Raw genomic sequence first — 19,577 nt, forward strand, 5'->3', positions numbered from 1 at the left:
GATCAGAGCATACACACACACACGTGCCACACACAGACACACACACATGTACACTCACACAGATTGTGTACACTCACACCCTCCATATATGAGTCTTAGAGTATTAGACATAGAGAGCTGTTCTCTCATGCACTGTATCTTCAAATATTCCATTCCAACTCTTCCATTCCAGCAATTAGCCAGTTAGCATTTCTGTTTTCAATCATGCTAACTGCTTAATCATGCTGACTGCTTCGTTCATAACCCACAAACTCATGGGAATGGTTTTCCTGTGAAAGTTGAAGCTCCTCACAATGGTTTTACCAATGTGAGCAACTCACTGGATAATGCAGCTAGTTTCTCTGCTGCGTTTGGTCTGTACCATGACCTTCTGTGTGCTTGAGTAATGACTAACACTAACGAACCTATGGCTCTAATAAAATCACATAATGAGTGTTGTAAAACTGCTATATAGCTTTAAAATGTACAGATTTATAATTATGAGGACAGTGTTTTGTATTACTCTGTTATGCACATTTGGTAAGGCTGAGATGGGGGTCTTGTTGGTGGCCATAGCCTGGCAGATGGAGGAGTTGATGGTGAGGTATGTTTCTCACCCCCACTCCATGCTAGCTGTGTGATTGCATGCTGGGAGGGTCAACTCTACGCCTAGCATGCTGGGGGGGGGGGGGGGGGGGGGGGGGGGTCAACCCTACACCCTACACCCTACACCCTACACCCTGCACCCTACACCTAGCCAGATGGCTTGGAACTGTACATCTCCCACACAAACACCACCAATCCAGACTCTGCTCAGTAAGGTGGGGCTGGTGCTAGGTCGCCCCCTGTTGTTCTGGTGGTGTCCATTTTAGGTTGGGAGCTGAGCACAAGGCAATAGTGCACTTCACTGTACGAGTGGGGGGTGTGGGGGGGTTTTGGGGTCGACGAACTCTCTGGAAAGTTCCGTAGACATCGCAGTTGGCTCCGAGGCACAGCTTCCTCCAAGTGAGACCCGTCTTCTTCCAGCGTGCACCTCTCACTTCAGGAGCAGCAATATCTCCTCCATCTTCACCGCGTCCCCCCTCACCGCCAAAATGAAGTGATAACTCCCCACTGCTGTAGGCACTTATCACGCCCTCCTTCACCTCTACCAGAGTTCTGCACAGTAATTGTCCCTGTCATTCAAGACGCCTCAGTAATGGCAGCGCTGGTCCTTCTCGGGCTGGAGATGTTCGTCTCAGCCTCCGGCGAGCGCTAAACCCCCCCCCCCCCCCCCCCCCCCCCACTCGCTTCAAATCAAAAGCGCCTGGGACAAATGGATCCGCTCTGTACTGAATGGCTGAGGGACAAAAAGAAATAGTTTAAGCTGTAGTTAAAACACTGCATATCAGACATTTCAAATCATCATCTCGCATCTCGCCCGCAGATTGACCTTGACTGACACTTTTACATTGTCATTTTCAGCATTTTGGCTTACGCCCCTTATCCACGGCAGTGTGCATGTCCTGTTCTGCCAATGAGAGCCCAGGGATTCTGTGGAGAGGAGTTTGAAGGCGTGCTGCTCTGCGGTCCCCAGAATAGCATCTCGCTGGGAAAGTCTCAATCCAGCGGCCCAGGCAGCAAATTACCTGTGGATCTGTGATCTGCCCTCAGGTCCTCACACACATTCCTCTTACTCTTGATGAATTGTAATGTTTCTAATTCCAGCGCATTGCAGTTTCATGTATGCGATTTAGAAGTAATCGAAATATCTGCCTTTGTGATGCAAGGCTCTTGGGGGATTGCACGCGGCGTATGGACCAGTGGCTTGCAGACGCCGCCTTTGAAAGGGCTTCACGTGCGTCTGTCACGCCTTTCAGGAGCCCCGGGGACGGAGGCGCGCTGGCGAGCTGCTCCCCCAGCCTGCCCCGCCTCGCAAAGTCACCCCTCGCTTGCGGGACTCCTCCCCTGCTCCTTTGATTACCAACTTGGAATAATAACCAGCTTTTCTGTGATGTTGGAAAGGTCCTTCAAACTTAAGGGGTTGATTAGCTTGATTTAAAGAATTCCCTCTCATATTCTTTTACGAACTGTTTCCTTTTTTTCGAGCGAGACCCCGCGGGGGAAGCGTTTGGCAACAGAAACAAAGTCGGGCGCTGAAAGCTGCTTTGCGGCTGGCCCGTTTTCATCCTCCGTGTGCGCGCTGACCCAGCTTTCTCCAGCGACCCACGAGAGCCTTGTGCCGTGAACACGCCGAGGGCCCGGAGCGTGTTCGATAGCGCTGCGCGCCTCTGGAAATGCACGCAAACAGCCCATTTGCTCTTCTTCGTCAAATCAAAAGTTCTTAGATTTTGGTGAAGCGGCGCGGCTAAATCATGCATCAGCCCGAGGTCTGAGATCCAAGGCAGGGAGGGTTAAAGGTTCCTGTTTGAACTGAGCATGAGAGATATAGCAACAGGAGCATGGGGAGAACTTTTTTGCTCAGCAAGGGGGCGCCGTAGAGGCCGAAAGAGAGCCACGTGCTTGTAACAAAACACGGCGACTTATGTGAAATTAGCACTTCAACATAAAACACGAGAGGTGCTAACAGGCAAACGGTGTCATAACACATTTGGTGGCATTCCCTGCCCCTCCTCTGGACCCCGCCCCTCCGTGGTGCACACAACGACTTCAATATGTATGTAAATGAGTAGTAATCAGGGTAACGTGTGCTGAGTCTCTCAAACATGCTAATGGTGTCATTACACTCTTGGCTTTTATTCTTAATTGGGTGATCCCCCCTCCTCCTTCTTTCTCTCTCTCTCTCTCTCTCTCTCTCTCTATCTATCTCTCCCTCTCCTGTTTCTACCTCTGCCTTGCTCTCTATTCCTTTCTCTCTCTTTCTCTCTCTCTCTCTCTCTTTCTTTTTCTCTGTCTCTCCCTCTCTGCCTCTATTTTTCATCTCTCCCTCTTTTTTCTCTCCCTCTCTCTCCCCCTCTCCCTATCTCTGTCTATTCCTCCTTGCCGTTATTTCTTCCTCTCCCTTTCTCTTCCTCTCTTTCTCTCTCTCCTCTTGCGAGATCTCATTCACTTTCTTACTACACCACTCCTTGTTTTATTCTCTCTCTCCCTGTCTCTCTCTCACTCGTTCTCGCTCCTTCCCTGTGTCTCTATCTCTCTGTTTTTCTTCCTCTCCCTCCGCCTTTCCCTCTGAACTGGAACAGGTGGAGTATTAATTATGCATTAAAATATACAGGAGGCTGGCTCTGATCCGTGTGACTGCACACCTCCTCTCTCCATCGGCACCTCCCGGTCCTGCCCTCCCTCCCACTGCCCCTTTTTCGCTTTCTGTCTGTCCTCCTTGTCTCTCTCCCTGTGTCTCTCTCCCCGTGTCTCTCTCTCCGTGAGACTGCCATCTCCCCATCCGTTGCTGTCCGTGGTGCTGGGCTGAAGGACCCTGGGCATTCCCACGCTGGGCACGTCTCCGGGAGTGAAGGGGGCTTTTCTTCCGTCTGCACACTCCCTCCAACAAACCCCAGCCAGGGGGGAAGTGAGGCAGGCTAACACACCCATGGCTTTTATAAACGAGTAACGCTTCCACTGAGACCATTTTCCAGTCCCTGGGAGAGATATTTTGGAGAAGAATGCTATTTTTTCACCATCCTTGGTGTATTTCAAACTACCAGTATAATAAACCAAGACTGTGTTTTATTTCTCAGTGAATGGTTCATATTCACAGGAATTTTATTTCAAATGTGCATTTTGATGCAGAATTTTGAGTTCTGGACCGTTTTCAACATTTAAGATAGCATGTACTTATGAGCAGTTTTATATTATTTGGCTAAATTTGATGTTTGTTAACATAGTCCTTATGACGATTGTTCTTGATGACTCCTGCTCTTATTTCACTTTTCTAATTCCAATTTGCTCATTGGTTGTTGGTTGATATCCAGCATAAGCTTCTGGTTGATATCCAAAGCGCACGACTAGTTCAGGACACATCTGTGTGTGAGCACCAGTCCCTCGTAGTCTGACTCTTCAGTGAGATCTAGACACGCCCGTTTTGTTCCAGCACCCAGCTGGAGGGGTGAACAGGCGAACTAAATGGACTCACAACGGCTGTTTTTGCATCCTGTGATCTCTTCAAAAAGAGGGAGCTTGCGCCTGAGTTCTCACTGAAAAGTGTCCCGGGAGAGATTCTGTGCCCTGCGGGCCCTGAGCGGTAGTAGTGGGCGGAGTCACGCACAGGGCAGCACCACCCCCTACAGCCTTTTGGGTTTTAATTGGTTGACATTACTGCACCACACCGGGGCAGTCCTGGGTTGTTTTTAGACATCAGGCAGCAGAAGCCCAAATGGTACCGCAATTCAGAGATCCCAGGCAGAGAAGCACCAGACACGCTCGGACACACTGGGTTTGGGTGTTATGCTTTGATAAATGGCAGGTTAAAGAAAACCAAGCACATGGGGCCACTGTGTGTAAGTGAAGCTTGTAAATGCAACGACGGCTTTTCCTTCACTCAACGCAGTTTATTATTGAGTAAACAGCAGGGTAGAGAGGCCCGGCTGGCCCGTTCCCCCTCCCTAGGAAGTATTGATCCAGTGGCTTGAAAATAAATTAGTTGGAGTGGAAGAGAAATTTAAATTGATGTTGGAAACAGGCTGAGAGAAATCTTAGTAAACTAATCCTTTAATTAAATTAGGCGGAGTACAACAAAGACGCCCCTGTTTGTTGTTTTTTTCCCATCCAGTCCTTTCTGTTCATTTTCTTTTTGTTACCCTCTTCTAATATGGAAGCAGTTTTCTGAGGTTGCTAGGTAACTGGGATGGGTTTAGTTTGCCAGTGGTGAGGGCTGTGGGGTATCTGGCAGGACCTGGTAGATGTGCGGGGTATATGGCAGGACCTGGTAGATGTGTGGAGTATATGGCAGGACCTGGTAGATGTGCGGGGTATCTGGCAGGACCTGGTAGATGTGTGGGGTATATGGCAGGACCTGGTAGATGTGCGGGGTATATGGCAGGACCTGGTAGATGTGCGGGGTATATGGCAGGACCTGGTAGATGTGCAGAGTGTTGGCAGCACCTGGTAGATGTGTGAAGTATATGGCAGGACCTGGTAGATGTGCGGGGTATATGACAGGAACTGGTAGATGTGCGGGGTATATGGCAGGACCTGGTAGATGTGTGGAGTATATGGCAGGACCTGGTAGATGTGCGGGGTATATGTCAGGACCTGGTAGATGTGTGGAGTATATGGCAGGACCTGGTAGATGTGCGGGGTATATGGCAGGACCTGGTAGATGTGTGGGGTATCTGGCAGGACCTGGTAGATGTGCGGGGTATATGGCAGGACCTGGTAGATGTGTGGAGTATATGGCAGGACCTGGTAGATGTGTGGGGTATCTGGCAGGACCTGGTAGATGTGCGGGGTATATGGCAGGACCTGGTAGATGTGTGGAGTATATGGCAGGACCTGGTAGATGTGCGGGGTATCTGGCAGGACCTGGTAGATGTGCAGGGTATATGGCAGGACCTGGTAGATGTGCAGGGTATATGGCAGGACCTGGTAGATGTGTGGAGTATATGGCAAGACATGTTAGATGTACGGGGTATATGGCAGGACCTGGTAGATGTGTGGGGTATATGGCAGGACCTGGTAGATGTGCGGGGTATCTGGCAGGACCTGTTAGATGTGCGGGGTATCTGGCAGGACCTGGTAGATGTGCGGGGTATATGGCAGGACCTGGTAGATGTGCGGGGTATATGGCAGGACCTGGTAGATGTGCGGGGTATATGGCAGGACTTGGTAGATGTGCGGGGTATATGGCAGGACCTGGTAGATGTGTGAGGTATTTGATCTGTGATGGCTTGTATGTATGTATTAGTAAATGTGTATTATGCAGGTTGCAGTGTGTGTGTGTGTGTGTGTGTGTGTATGTGTGTGTAAAATGGCTCTGGTGCTGGTGTGAGGTTTTTTAGAGATTTGTGGTTAAACACAGAGGTTTGCAGACGGAGTGAAGGACAAAGACAAACGCTGGAGGAACAATACACACATGTTGCCGTCTCTCTTATGACTGCTTCATCACATCTGGATATACAGCAGGCTCTGGGGTAGATGTGTGGGGTTGGTGTGTGGAGTTGGTGTGTGGGGTAGATGTGTGGGGTTGGTGTGTGGGGTAGATGTGTGGGGTTGGTGTGTGGGGTAGATGTGTGGGGTTGGTGTGTGGGGTAGATATGTGGGGTTGGTGTGTGGGGTAGATGTGTGGGGTTGGTGTGTGGGGTAGATATCGGAAGTAACCTTAACCCAGATTAAGCCTAGGTTAAGGTTACAGTACCACAGTAATTCCATCATAACAGGACATGCAGCTACATTATGAATAGCTAGATAGATGTCCTGTGGGCATATGCCCTGGCCGTCTGGCCGTCTGGCCGGCAGCTGGGGCAGGACTGCAGGGTTCACCACTGACGCCGTCAGGCTGGTTGATAGAGGTGGTCAGTCTCGGAGCTCCACAACACAGCTGAGCGGATCATCAGCCTGTCAGACAGCTGTCAGTCACAGCAGCACCAGAGCTCAGCCTGTCTCACAGCTCACGGGGAGGAGTGTGAGCTCTGGACACACACACACATCACACACACAAAAAAGCATGCCAACAGAGTCAGTTTGTGTCCTAAAATAACATACCAAATCTACCAGTGTGAATGAAACATTTTTGAGGCACCCTGAAGTAAATGGAACATTTTGGAGATTTTTCCAGGGAAAGGAACCTTCCAGAACCATCTCCTGCGTCTAGAGTCAAATATAGAAAAATGCATAAGAATATCTCTACACATGAACCAACACACAGACACACAACATCAAGTACTGTACCCACAGTGCACATGCATTCAAGCATACATACATTTTACACACACACACACACACACACACACACACACACACACACACTGCACAGATTCGACAGTGTCCTTCATTGTAGCAGCTGTGGATGTGAGGTTCAGATTCGTCCTGCAGAGGGAACATGTCCCAGTCTGTGTGTCTGAGCTATGACCCACGTCCACCCCACTGCTGGTCTCGTAGGTCCACTGTCTAGAGGGGCAGCACTCCTGACAGAACACGAGACCCGGGTCAGTCCGACACACTTCATTACCCTTTACCCTGTTGACACAGGATGTAATAACATGGAACTCTTTTATTTATTCATTTATTTAACTTTTGCAATCTGGCAGATTCCCCAAGGTCATGTTTACTATGAGAGTCTGTAACGGTTTGGCAATTCTTTTGTTCTCCATGGGACGTTACGCATCTTAAATATCAAACGTTTTGGCAGAGGTCACCCTGAACTCACGTCTCCTGTGCTGTTTGTTCCTGTCTGCAGTCCATCCGGGAGGTGACTGGCTATGTGCTGGTGGCACTCAACCAGTTTGACTACCTGCCTCTGGAGAACCTTCGCATCATCCGTGGTACCCGCCTGTACGAGGACCGATACGCTCTGGCCATCTTCCTCAACTATCGCCGCGATGGCAACTTTGGCCTCCGCCAGCTTGGCCTGAACAACCTCACAGGTACGTCATTTAAATGTGCCCTCCGTGCCGCACAGGTGTGTCATTTAAATGTTCCCTCCGAGCCACACAGGTGTGTCATTTAAATGTTCCCTCCGAGCCACACAGGTGTGTCATTTAAATGTTCCCTCCGAGCCGCACAGGTATGGCCTTCCATCGTTTCCTTTACATAGGCAAGGCAAGGCAAGGCAAGGCAAGTTTATTTATATAGCACCTTTCATACACAACGGTCATTCAAAGTGCTTTACAAATGAAAAGAAAACACAGAAAAATTTAAAACAATAGATTTAAGAAATTAATCACATATATAAAGAAAAATATATAATAAAATAACATAGAATGTAAAAAGTACAGTAAATAAAATAATAAAAAGTAAATAAGATCTAAAGGGGGGGAGCAAAGATAAGAACAGTAAAAATAAAATGTTAGACTTAAACATAAAAAAAGAAACAAACACAATAAAATCTAAAATAGGAAGCATGATTAAAACAGTAGATTTAAAGGAAGTTAAATTAATGAAGATAAAAGTGCCGTTACAGAGTAAAGGTAATTAAACTGAGCTGAAGGCCTGCTCAAACATGAAGGTTTTCAGTCTGGATTTAAAGGTATCTAGTGTTGGGGTCAGTAACCACTGACAAAATGAAGCTCATATTTGCTCTTCCTCTCTGGAGACACACTCATTAATCAATGACGTACCTCACATTGAGTGTAAATAAAAATAAGGAAAAATGCATTAACATTTATTTAATAAGCGATTGGCTTTCTTCTCCTCCTGATCCCCAATTCGGAGTTAGAGCTGAACAGGGCTGAAGTCGGATTGCACAGTGCACCTGAATGATTGCGGCTGGAATTAGGGGGCACGTTTACAGGAGGTGGTGGATTCTCATTTAGACGGACACGGCTCCATCATCATGGTTTTGCCAGTGCGTGTTCGTGGGCTGTTAGTCAGAGGTGGGGAGTGATGTTTAATCATGATTGGTTAAGTTCCTCTCGCATCACCTTGTGTCTACCTTCTTACCACTGCTGGTCTGGACCGGGACCAGTTTTGCCATATTTGTCTAGTGCACCGGTGTGAAATATTACATGATTGAACTAATATCAGATCATGTAATATTAGATAAAGAGGCACTGTGGAGTTCCAGTGTGGTTGGGTTTGATCGACCTGGTTTGATCAACACATGAATCAGGTTAGTAGGTGTCCAAGCAGAGCAATCCAGGGACAGGGCATTGAAACCCCTGCAGTGTGTTGCTGTACAGACAGGATACAACTGTTCCTTTATGCTATAGACGTGTTTCTCCAATTAAACACAGTAGAGTCAGTAGTGTGTGTGTGTGTGTGTGTGTGTGTGTGTGTGTGTGTGTGTGTGTGTGTGAGTCATAGTCCGGTGGTTTGGGAACCGGACTTGTCTTGTAACCGGAGGGTCATGGGTTTGATTTTCCAGCCTGAGGCCATGGCTGAAGTGCCCTTGAGCAGGGCACTTAACCCCAACAGCCCCTTAGTGTTTACTGGTGTGTGTGTGTGTGTGTGTGTGTGTGTGTGTGTGTGTGTGTGTGTGTGTGTGTGTGTGTGTGTGTGTGTGTGTGTGTGTGTGTGTGTGTGTGTGTGTGTGTGTGTATACCACAGTCCCCTACTGGGCATTTAGAGGACTCATTTTGATTGGGGTGAAAATCACAATTGACATAAAATGGCAACTTAATTTCTGTGTGTGTGTGTGCACATGTGTATTTGAGCAAACAGTGTGGCTTCTTATTTAACCAATGCACTCAGATTTGAACGTTGGTTGTTTATAGCACTTTACAGCAGCTGTGCTTGGCCTTGTGGGACTCTTATCACGATGCCTTGGTCCAGAACCCCCACCTCACAGCCTGGAAATGAGTGTACGGTGCTTTGCTGACTGGCCTGAAGACCTAGCATTCATCTTGGACAGTGGGTTCATCGTTTTCAGTGTATCCCCGATTCACAACGCACTCGAGCGTTCGAGAGCTGTTCTTGTGTTTATTTTTTGAAGTGATCAGAGCTGTTCTTGTGTTTATTTTTTGAAGAGATCAGAGCTGTTCTCGTGTCTTTGAAGCCTCTCCTGGACGATCATCGTATCACTGTTCCGCTCCCTACAGAAACAGCAATGATGTTGTGCCTTTTAAGGGCCGAGCGCAGGATCCAGAGTGCGGGTGTTGACGTGAATGCATTAGGGAGTCAACTGCAGAGAGCTGAATCCTCAAGAAAAAGGGAACCGTAAAAAAATGTCTCAGCAATGCGTGTTGCAAAGTGCTGGTGTCTTTGTTAGGAAGCAGATCACCTGAAGTGTGAATTGAACTGTTATGAGAGGAGCAGGGTGCCTGCATTTGTGGTCCCTCTAGTGTTGGGTGTAGTTTGGGGTTATTTTTATTTTTTGAACTGCTATTGATTACAGTGTAAGGGAGCTTCTTCATTTCGTTGCTGTTTGATATGTTTTTTTCTCTTTGTGATGTGCTGGGTTTCTCATGCCAGTGTCCACAATCAAGCATTTGAGGCAGCACAATATTTTCATCCAGATTTGAAGTGCAGATTTTGCCTTTATTGGCTGTGGCGTGCGGCAGTGTGTGGTGTGCTGACTAGTGTGCGTTCTGATGTCAGAGTAGAAGTGCTGTGACACTCTTAACCAGAGCCGTGTTCCCACATGCACTCTGGTGCTTTTAAAGACGGGGTAGTGTTTGAAGGTGGCACCTGGCAGGTGCCCTGTCATGCTTTCAGTACTTGTTTCAGTACTCGTTCCAGTGCTTAAGTACCAGTTTCAGTATGTGTGTCTGTACTGTCAGTACGTTTTCCTGGGGAAGTGTAACGTGAACATTGTGTGTGGTGGCTGATAATGTGGACATATTAAAGAACACATGGGCTATTGCGTTATCACTGTTCTCTATCGATCCCAATGAGTTCATTTGCATTAAGAACCCCATGTCGCAGTTGGAGGGTGAGATCTCATTCAAGTCCTCTGGTGATGTAGCGGGTGGAGGCTACGTCCCCTGTGTCCTGTTCTCTTCTGGTTATAGCGGACGGAGAGGAAATAGTTTCAGGGCAATGTGCTCTTCACCCAGTGCTCCTCACAAGGTCTGATCACTGGCATTATAGAGCTCCCCACTCCTACCTCAGCATGGCCCACACTTTCCCGCTTCACAAGCTTCTTGCAGGCAGCCGATTGGTTGGCTGAGCAGACCCCTCCCCCGACCGCCCCCGGCCTGAGCCGATATGGCAGCAGATGCTCCAGCTGCTTATTAGGAACCTCCGTCAATGAGGACTGAGAGTGCAACCGCGGGATTTTATTACTGTTCCAGGGTGGGCAATGACCAAAATGGAGGAGAGAGGGAGAGAGATGTGAAGAGAGTAATATAACTACAGAGACAGGGAGAGGGAAGGAAAAGGAGAGAGAGAGAGAGAGAGATATGCAGAGAGATCAGAGACATAAACAGAGAGAGAATTGTATATCCACACCAGTGACAGTGACAGGATCAGTGACTATATACATTCATAGAAACCCATGACCATATACATACACCTATGGGCGGGGCTCACAGACACGCCTATGGGCGGGGCTCACATACACGCCTATGGGCGGGGCTCACAGACACGCCTATGGGCGGGGCTCACAGACACACCTATGGGCGGGGCTCACATACACACCTATGGGCGGGGCTCACAGACAAGCCTATGGGCGGGGCTCACAGAGACTAACCCGGTCTGATTCCTCTTCACCTTCACTCTGCTCACGTTCAAATGCTCTTTCTCAAGGTCTTTCACTCCTTCATTTTTAACTCCTCCTCTCCTCCTCTCCTCCCTCTCCTCCTCTCCTCTCATCCTCTCCTCTCAGCTTCTCTCCTATTTGTCGTTTATCTGCTTTTTGTTATTTCTCCTTTGTTTTGGTTGAGTTTACCGTTTCTGTATTCATCTGTCATTCTTTATATCAGTTTTCACTCTACCCATCTCTCTCTCTCTCCATCTATCTCTGTGTCTCAGCTGGAGTGTGTGTGTGTGTGTGTGTGTGTGTGTGTGTGTGTGTGTGTGTGTGTGTGTGTGTGTGTGTGTGTGTGTGTGTGTGTTGCCAGGGCAGGTAGATGGCCTAGGTTGGCAATAGCTGTGTCAGCTGAACATTGAACTCCCTCACTGCCCAGTAACCCTGAGGCAGATAAGAGCTGGAACACAGCCCAGACACACACACACACACACACACACACAGGCAGACAAACAAATGCACACACTCACACAGTCTTCTATACAGTCTGTAATATTGCTTCCTTTCTGTGTGTCTGTCTCTCTCTTTCATTCAAATTTCAAATTCAAATTGCTTAATTGGCATGAACTGTAATTAACAGAATTGTTAAAATTGAAAGTGAAGAATCTGTAGAGAAACAGAACAAAATGAAAAGATCTCTCTCTATCTCTCTCTCTCTCTCTCTCAATTCAATTCAATTCAATTCAATAAGCTTTATTGGCATGACCATATTCAGTTATAGTATTGCCAAAGCAGTGTTATCATTCAACATGAATAACTCATTGAAAAATATGAACAATTCTAATTATGATGAACTTGAACATGAATTTAAAGTTGAAGAAGTGAAAAGAAAGGAAAGCAAATAAATAACAAATGTAGGAGAAAAAAAATAAATAAATAGATCAACATAAATCAGTGTGTTTACAAACAGGGTATGTGTGTGTGCGTTTGTGTGTGTATGTGTGTGTTTGTACGTGTGTGTGTGTGTGTGTGCTACTCACTGTCCCTCATGTTATGTAAGGTAGATACATATCTCCCCGCTAAAGTGCTGCTTTCTTTCTTTTCTCCCAGGAGGATGGGGAGTTTGTCATTATTACATAGGGACTTAAAGTTGGGGTGAATCAGCTCAAATTTTGTGAAGTACATAAGACGTATTTGTTGAAAAGTTTCACATTCAGTGAGGAAGTGCAGCTCTGTCTCTATAGTTACACTTTTACACTGTTGGCAGAGTCTCTGCTCTCTGGGCAGCCATGATTTCTTGTATCGGCCGGTCTCGATGGCCAGGCTATGTTCACTAAGTCTGTACTTTGTCAACGTGGTTCTGTGTTTAGTATCAGTCACTGTAAGCAGGTAGTCTGCTACAGTGTACTGTCGTTTTAGGGCCAGATAGCACTGCATTTTGTTTTGTGCTTGTGTTTGTGCGTTCCAATGGGTGATGTAGTTTTGTTTTTGAAGTGTTATAATTTGGTTTGGCCTGATTGATTGTATTCCAGTCTGGTCCTGATGTGGAACAGTGTTAGTGTTGGTTAGTGTCAGGACCAGCTGTGTGAGGGGACTCTTCTCTCTGTTCAGCTCTTGGCATTGCAGGGCTTTGTAGTGGTAGGAGTGGGAGTCACTGTTTTTAACATGTAGCCAATATTTGATACTCCTTTTTTGAATTTTGAGTAATAGTGGGAATTGGCCTAATTCAGCTCTACAGGCATTATTTGTTGTCTTCCTGTGAACGTGCAGAATACTTTTACAAAATTCTGAGTGCATTATTTCAATTGGGTGTCTGTTCCATTGTTCAAAATTGTGGTTTACGAGTGGCCCCCACACCTCACTACTATACAATAGAATTGGTTCTATGACGGACTGGAATATTTTTAGCCAAATTTGAATTGGTATTTGAATTTGAATTTGCCGTTTGATTGCATAGAATGCCCTGCGTGCTTTCTCTCTCAGTTCATTAACTGCTGGATTGAAGTTTCCAGTTGAACTAATCTTCAAACCTAAGTAATTGTAGACTGTACAGGACTCTAAGGTTTGTGACCCTAGTGTGAAATGTGATGTGCTTCCCTGAGATCTGGCTCTTTTTTGGAAGATTATTGTTTTGGTCTTTTTCAAGTTCACTGCCAGGGCCCAGGTCTGGCAGTACTGCTCCAGCAGGTCCAAGTTCTGCTGTAGCCCCTTCTCTGTGGGGGACAACAGAACCAGATCATCTGCATAGAGCAGAAACTTGATTTCTGAGTCATGTAGAGTGAGACCAGGTGCTGCAGAGCGTTCTAAGGTGGTGGCCAATTCATTGATATATATGTTGAATAATGTTGGGCTTAAGCAGCAGCCTTGTCTCACTCCACGCTCCTGGGAGAAGAATGTGCTTCTTTTGTTGCCAATCTTTATACCGCACCTATTATTTGTGTACATGGATTTAATAATGTCATATATTTTACCCCCTACACCACTTTCTAATAATTTGTAAAATAGACCATTGTGCCAAATTGTGTCAAATGCTTTTTTAAAATCTATGAAACATGCAAATATTTTGGCTTTTTTCTGGTTAACATGTAGGTCAATTAGGGTGTGTAGGGTGTAAATATGATCTGATGTGCGGTGATTTGGTATGAATCCAATCTGGCTTTTACTCAAAACACTGTGCTTCATAAGGAAGTTTATAAGTCTTGAATTAATGATACTACAGAGTAGCTTCCCCAGATTACTGTTCACACAGATGCCTCGGTAGTTATTAGGGTCGAATTTATCTCCACTTTTGAAAATCGGTGTTACAAGTCCTTGATTCCAGATATCAGGGAAGTGACCTACACTCAGAATCATGTTGAATAGTTTGAGGATGGCTAATTGGAATTTTTTGCTTGTATGTTTTATCATTTCATTTAAAATGGCGTCAGGCCCACTTGCTTTTTTTGGTTTTAAGGTAGATATTTTATTTCTAAGTTCCTGCTCAGTAATGGGGGAGTCCAGGGGATTCTGGAACTGTTTTATTGTCCGTTCTAATGTGTTAAGTTTTTCAGTTATATGTTTTTGTTCAGGTATTGTATTGGGTAATTTATTATAGAGTGACTTAAAATGTGTTATCCATATGTCACTATTTTGGATAACCAATTCTTCAGATTTAGGTTTATTAAGAGTGTTCCAGTGGTTCCAAAAATTATTTGTATTGATGGACTCCTCAATTAGTGTCAGTTGTTGTTGTGTATATTGAGCTTTTTTGATTCTGAGTGTACGTTTGTAGAGTTTCAGTGTTTCACAGTACTGAAGGCGTAAATCTGCATTGTTTGGGAGTTTGTGTTTTTGGTTTGATAGTTTTCTTAATTCTTTTCTGATGTTTTGACATTCTGTATCAAACCACTTATTATCTGTTGGATTTGGTTTGTTCCTTAATTTTCTTAGGTTGCATATTTTGGCAGTTTTAATAAAAATGTGATTTATATTCTTAACTGCAAGATTGATGCCTTCGTTACAGTGAGTGTGTGTGGTGTCCAGAAAGGTGTCTAAAAGTGTTTGAATTTCTTGAGTGCTGATTGCTTTCTGGAACTCTTCTGCGTTGTTTTGGGCCCATCTGTATGGTCTCCTGATATTAAACAGCTTACTGGGCTGTGTGAGTGCAGTGTTGTTATTCTCTGTCCTTTTAATGAACACAGTGATTTGGCTGTGATCAGACAGAGGAGTTAGTGGTTTAACAATGAATGCACTGAGAGAGAAAGGGTCTAAATCTGTTATGACATAATCTACTGTACTGTTGCCAAGAGGTGAGCAAAAGGTGTATCTCCCCAAAGAGTCCCCTCGTGTCCTACCGTTGACGATGTACAGACCCAGATTTCGACAGAGCTGCAGGAGGTCCTTCCCAGTCTTGTTTGTCTGTGTGTCAGAATTATATCGGGGCAAATTATTCAAGTTTCTTGGGTAATGATATCCAAATATGTGACTGTTACCTTGTTCTGTGTTGAGATCAGGTAGAGATCCGGTACGTGCGTTCAGATCTCCACAGATCAGCACACTTCCCTGGGCCTGGAAGATGCTGATTTGATCATGGAGACTGGGCAAAATATCTTCATTGTAGTAAGGGGATTCACATGGAGGAATGTAGATTGAACAAAGGAATATATTGTTTGGAGTGTTTAGAATTTCTTTATTAATTTTAAGCCAAATATGTGTTTTTTCAAATTTTAGGGGAGTTATGAATTTAGACAGTTCTGATCTATACCAAATAATGATTCCACCTGAGTCTCTGCCTCTTTTGATGTTGGGCTGTTTAACAGAAGGGATTATTATTTCCTTGTAGTTTGCGGGACAGTGAGTGACTGAGTCTGATTTACTCCAGGTTTCCTGGAGAATTATAATGTCATTGTCTTTTGTGTTGTTTGTGAAATCAGTGTTTGTGGTTTTGTGTCCAAACAGGGATGATTTAATACCCTGAATATTCCACATGGAGATAGATAATGGTTTCATTCTTTAAATGTGATATATAATACTAGTACAAAAGAATTAGAATGAGATAAACCTGTAAATATGAAGTATTGCTATTATATGTGTAAACATTCATGCATATAAACATACATGTTAAGATGTCCAACGACCAACAAATATATATACAATGTTAAATATTTATCTGTTTATCTATTAATTTATTTCTCAATTTATGAGTTGTGATCATGGGACTTAGCTCAACAGTCTGTTGCATATGAGGTTGAGGAGCTGCTTGATTTCGTCCATCTCTGTATTATTTGTGGGGGTTGTAGTTTTTACTGCAGAGGCGTATGTCTGTTGGTGTGGTTGCTTGCTGTGGTTGAGTGTTGGTGGTGGGTGTGTCTGGCTAGATGTTGATGGTGAGTGAACTTCTCTGTGGGCTGCTGGTCTTGGTTTGGTGTGTCTCTGCGGGGTTGTGGTCTGGCGTGCTGGTCTTGTACGATGTGATGAGAAGTCGTGTTGAAGGTGAGGTGGGGGTGTGGGGTGGTAGTGGGTGTATTGTAGATGAGGTGGGGGTGTGCGGTGGTAGTGGGTGTGTTGTAGATGAGGTGGGGGTGTGCGGTGGTAGTGGGTGTGTTGAAGATGAGGTGGGGGTGTGGGGTGGTAGGTGCGGGTGGTTGAGTGTGTGTTGATCTTCCTGGGTGAAGGAGCCTGTAGTGATCTGGTTGCATGTAGGCCGGGTGTTCTGCTGCCCCTTGGTGGGCTGTCTGGGCTGCGTCCAAGAGCCACGTCTTTCAGATTTTTGGCAAAGATGCTCATGGTGTCTTTGTGCAGGTGGACGTGGTCATGAAGGTCGTGGGTGCTAAGGTTGGTGTGGTGGGCCAGGTGTACATTAGCCATCAGTGCGCAGCCACGAGAGATTTCTGCGTTTATCTTGTGGATTGTAGCTGGATGGAAGTCTTTTCTAGGTAGGATGGTAGAGATGATGACTTTGGAGGAGGGGAAGCTTTCTGTGGCTCTCTGTGCTACTCTTCTTACACATTCTGCTACCTTCTCTTGCTTTGTTCTCAAGTCATTTGTGCCAGTGTGGATGATGATATGGCTTGGATTACTAGAAATGGCATGTGTGAGGAGTTGAAGGGCATCACTGGTTCGAGGACACCAAATCTTGGCAACCCTGGAACTTGGGAAGAGCTGTTCCTCATTTAAGAATTTTCCATTGGAATCAATTAAAATCACTATGTCTGCGTCTGTAGGAATATTTGAGTGTGTGTTAGGAGTTTTGTCTGGCTCAGATTGTGCCGGTTGTAGCTCAGGTTGTGCTGGGCAGGGTTTAGGATCAGGTTGGGCTGAGTTTGGCTCAGGTCTGGCGGGAGGTGTTTTAGTAGAGTTGGGACGTGGTTCTCGTTGGGTGTGAAAAGATTCAGATTGAGTAAGGAGATGTTCTGGATGGACTGGGTGGGTGTTATTGTGGGCAGTCTGTGGCATAGGGTCAATTAAATGTTTCTCTGCAGAACTGGATGTCTGCTGGTTGGCTTTCAGTTTCTGTAGTTCCTCCTCCAGACTGATCATAGTGTTGTTCATGAGGTGTAGCTCCTCTTTCAGGCTTATTATGGTGTTGTCCTGCACGTGTAGTTCCTCTCTGACTGCAGTGAGCTCCCTCCTGAGGGTCTCTCTGTCCTCCTGGAGCTTCTGAACTTCACCTCTCAGTTCTAGGAGAGAGTTCTTAAACTGGTCCAGCTGGCTTTTGAGAAGCTGGGAGAGGTCACTGGATGGTGGGTTGGACAGTAGATGTTTGAGTTCTATGATCTCAACCTCTTGCAGAGAGACGCTTTCCCTCAGCTGGGATATTGTGTTTTGTAGATGTTTACCCAGTGCTGGACTGTCCTGGGCTGGTCTGTCCTGGGCTGGTCTGTCCTGGGCTGGTCTGTCCTGGGCTGGTCTGTCTTGGGCTGGTCTGTCTTGGGCTGGTCTGTCTTGGGCTGGTCTGTCCTGTGCTGGTCTGTCCTGTGCTGGTTTGTCCTGTGCTGCTCTGTCCTGTGCTGCTCTGTACTGGGCTGCTCTGTCCTGGGCTGTGTCAGGCTGAGAGCTGTTTTCCTGCCCCTCCCCCGATCTCTGAGTTACTCGGGTGTTAGTCTTCCCCTCTACAGTTCCCCTCTCAGTCTCTGCTAGTGCTTTAATAAAATTAAAGTCCTCCTGAACAGAGCAAAGACTGGCCTCACTGCCTTGAAACATGATGGTTCCATTGTGATAAATATTCACAGTTAGGAAAGTATTGTCACCATCTTCATTTCCAACCAGTATCTGTCTACCACTACATATGCCCCTCTTTTTATGTGGTTTGTAGTGGGCACAGATAGCTCTATGCCAGGCATCAGTGTAGTCCGTATACAGTAGGAGATTGGTAATGGTGGTTTTCTCTCCCACTGTACTAGAGTCAGCTGCGAGGCTCTCTGGGTTTTCTTTTAGCATTTTATGCTTGTATGTTTTCTTGGCCTGTGTGGTCTTTAGTTCTGCTGGGTATCTTATAGTGAGGGGGCGGAGTTTTCCCACGGTTGCATCAGCCATGGCTAACTCTGCTGGCTACTACTCTAGGTTACCAGTAACAATAGCACAGGTGCTAATTTTTAATGCTTGAACAAACAAATATGCTTGAAATGTGCTATAGATGAGGCTCTTACCTCAGTATTTCCTGAAGGAAGGCTTGGGTGAAGATTCTCTCTTATAGATTAGATTGTTTTTCCTTTCCTTTGGCTTTATCATTCGTTTTTTGCTGTTAGCTGTTAGCTGATTTGTATTTAGCTTAGCTTTTGCTTGATTTCTTCCGTTGTTGGTAGTTTTCTGCAAAATTAGTTGTCCCTTTTTGTTTTTTTCTTGAAAGTTGAGTAGTTTTTATCCTTTTACCTACTTTACATTGGTTTGTTTAGTTTTTCTTAGGTTTATCTCATTTTAAAACCTCTGTACTTGTAAGAATTTTAAGAGCTCCAGTTAAACATGACTCTCTCTCTCTCTCTCTCTCTCTCTCTCTCTCTCTCTCTCTCTCTCCAGTACAGAGAGGTCTAGCCTGATCTGCTGTGACCTTTCTGATGCTGCTGTCACATTATCGTGTCTTCACTTTCCTAGCAACAGTCCTCTGGAGGAGTGTTAAGTGATCGATCCAGCCCAAGTGATGGTTAGCAAGATTAAAGCTCTTAAACATACAGCCTGTTCCCATAGCTTGAAGAGCACCACTGAGAATCACTAGTATCGGGGTCCCTAGAGCCTAGGTCTCTGTTGCTGGGGTCTCTGGAGTCTGGGTCTATGTAGCCTGCGTCATTGTAGCCTGGATCTATGTAGCCTGGGTCTCTGGAGTCTGGGTCTATGTAGCCTGAGTCTCTGGAGTCTGGGTCTATGTAGCCTGGGTCTGTGTAGCCTGCGTCTGTGTAGCCTGGGTCTATGTAGTCTGGGTCTCTGGAGTCTGGGTCTATGTAGCCTGCGTCTGTGTAGCCTGGGTCTATGTAGCCTGGGTCTCTGGAGTCTGGGTCTCTGGAGTCTGGGTCTATGTAGCCTGGGTCTGTGTAGCCTGGGTCTGTGTTGTCTGGGTCTATGTAGCCTGGGTCTGTGTAGTCTGGGTCTCTGGAGAAATAGCCTGGAATAAAATTGATGTGTCACTGCAATATTCTGATATTGCCCAATTGATTTTCAGGCAAGAGGCACACAGGAGGAAGTGTGTGTGGGTGTGTGTGTGGGGGTGCATGTGTGGGTGTATCTGTGTGTATCTCCCTGCTGGGGGGTCATGCTAGTGCTGTCTGAACTTTACATTCTGCTATGAGCTGCTGAAACCTTCACTGCTTCTCTAACCAGATTACTGTCTAGTGGGTGGACACTGGTGGTGAGCAGAGGACACCTCAGAGCTGGACCCTGTCCTTGGCACTCCTTAGTCCATCCTCCA

General features: G+C 46.0%; 1 protein-coding gene across 1 annotated transcript in view; it reads left to right on the plus strand.

The window, feature by feature from the left end:
- Nucleotides 1-19,577, plus strand: part of LOC143498874 (receptor tyrosine-protein kinase erbB-4-like) — a gene marked incomplete at its 3' end in the record, with an annotated part of 183,853 nt that overhangs the window by 133,851 nt on the left and 30,425 nt on the right. Inside the window, exon 3 of the mRNA XM_076993765.1 lies at nt 7,313-7,499. Within this exon, the coding sequence (XP_076849880.1) occupies nt 7,313-7,499 (187 nt within the window). The remainder of the gene's footprint in view (nt 1-7,312; nt 7,500-19,577) is intronic.

Source organism: Brachyhypopomus gauderio, unplaced genomic scaffold (assembly GCF_052324685.1).
Source record: "Brachyhypopomus gauderio isolate BG-103 unplaced genomic scaffold, BGAUD_0.2 sc121, whole genome shotgun sequence".
Taxonomy (NCBI): Eukaryota; Metazoa; Chordata; class Actinopteri; order Gymnotiformes; family Hypopomidae; genus Brachyhypopomus; species Brachyhypopomus gauderio.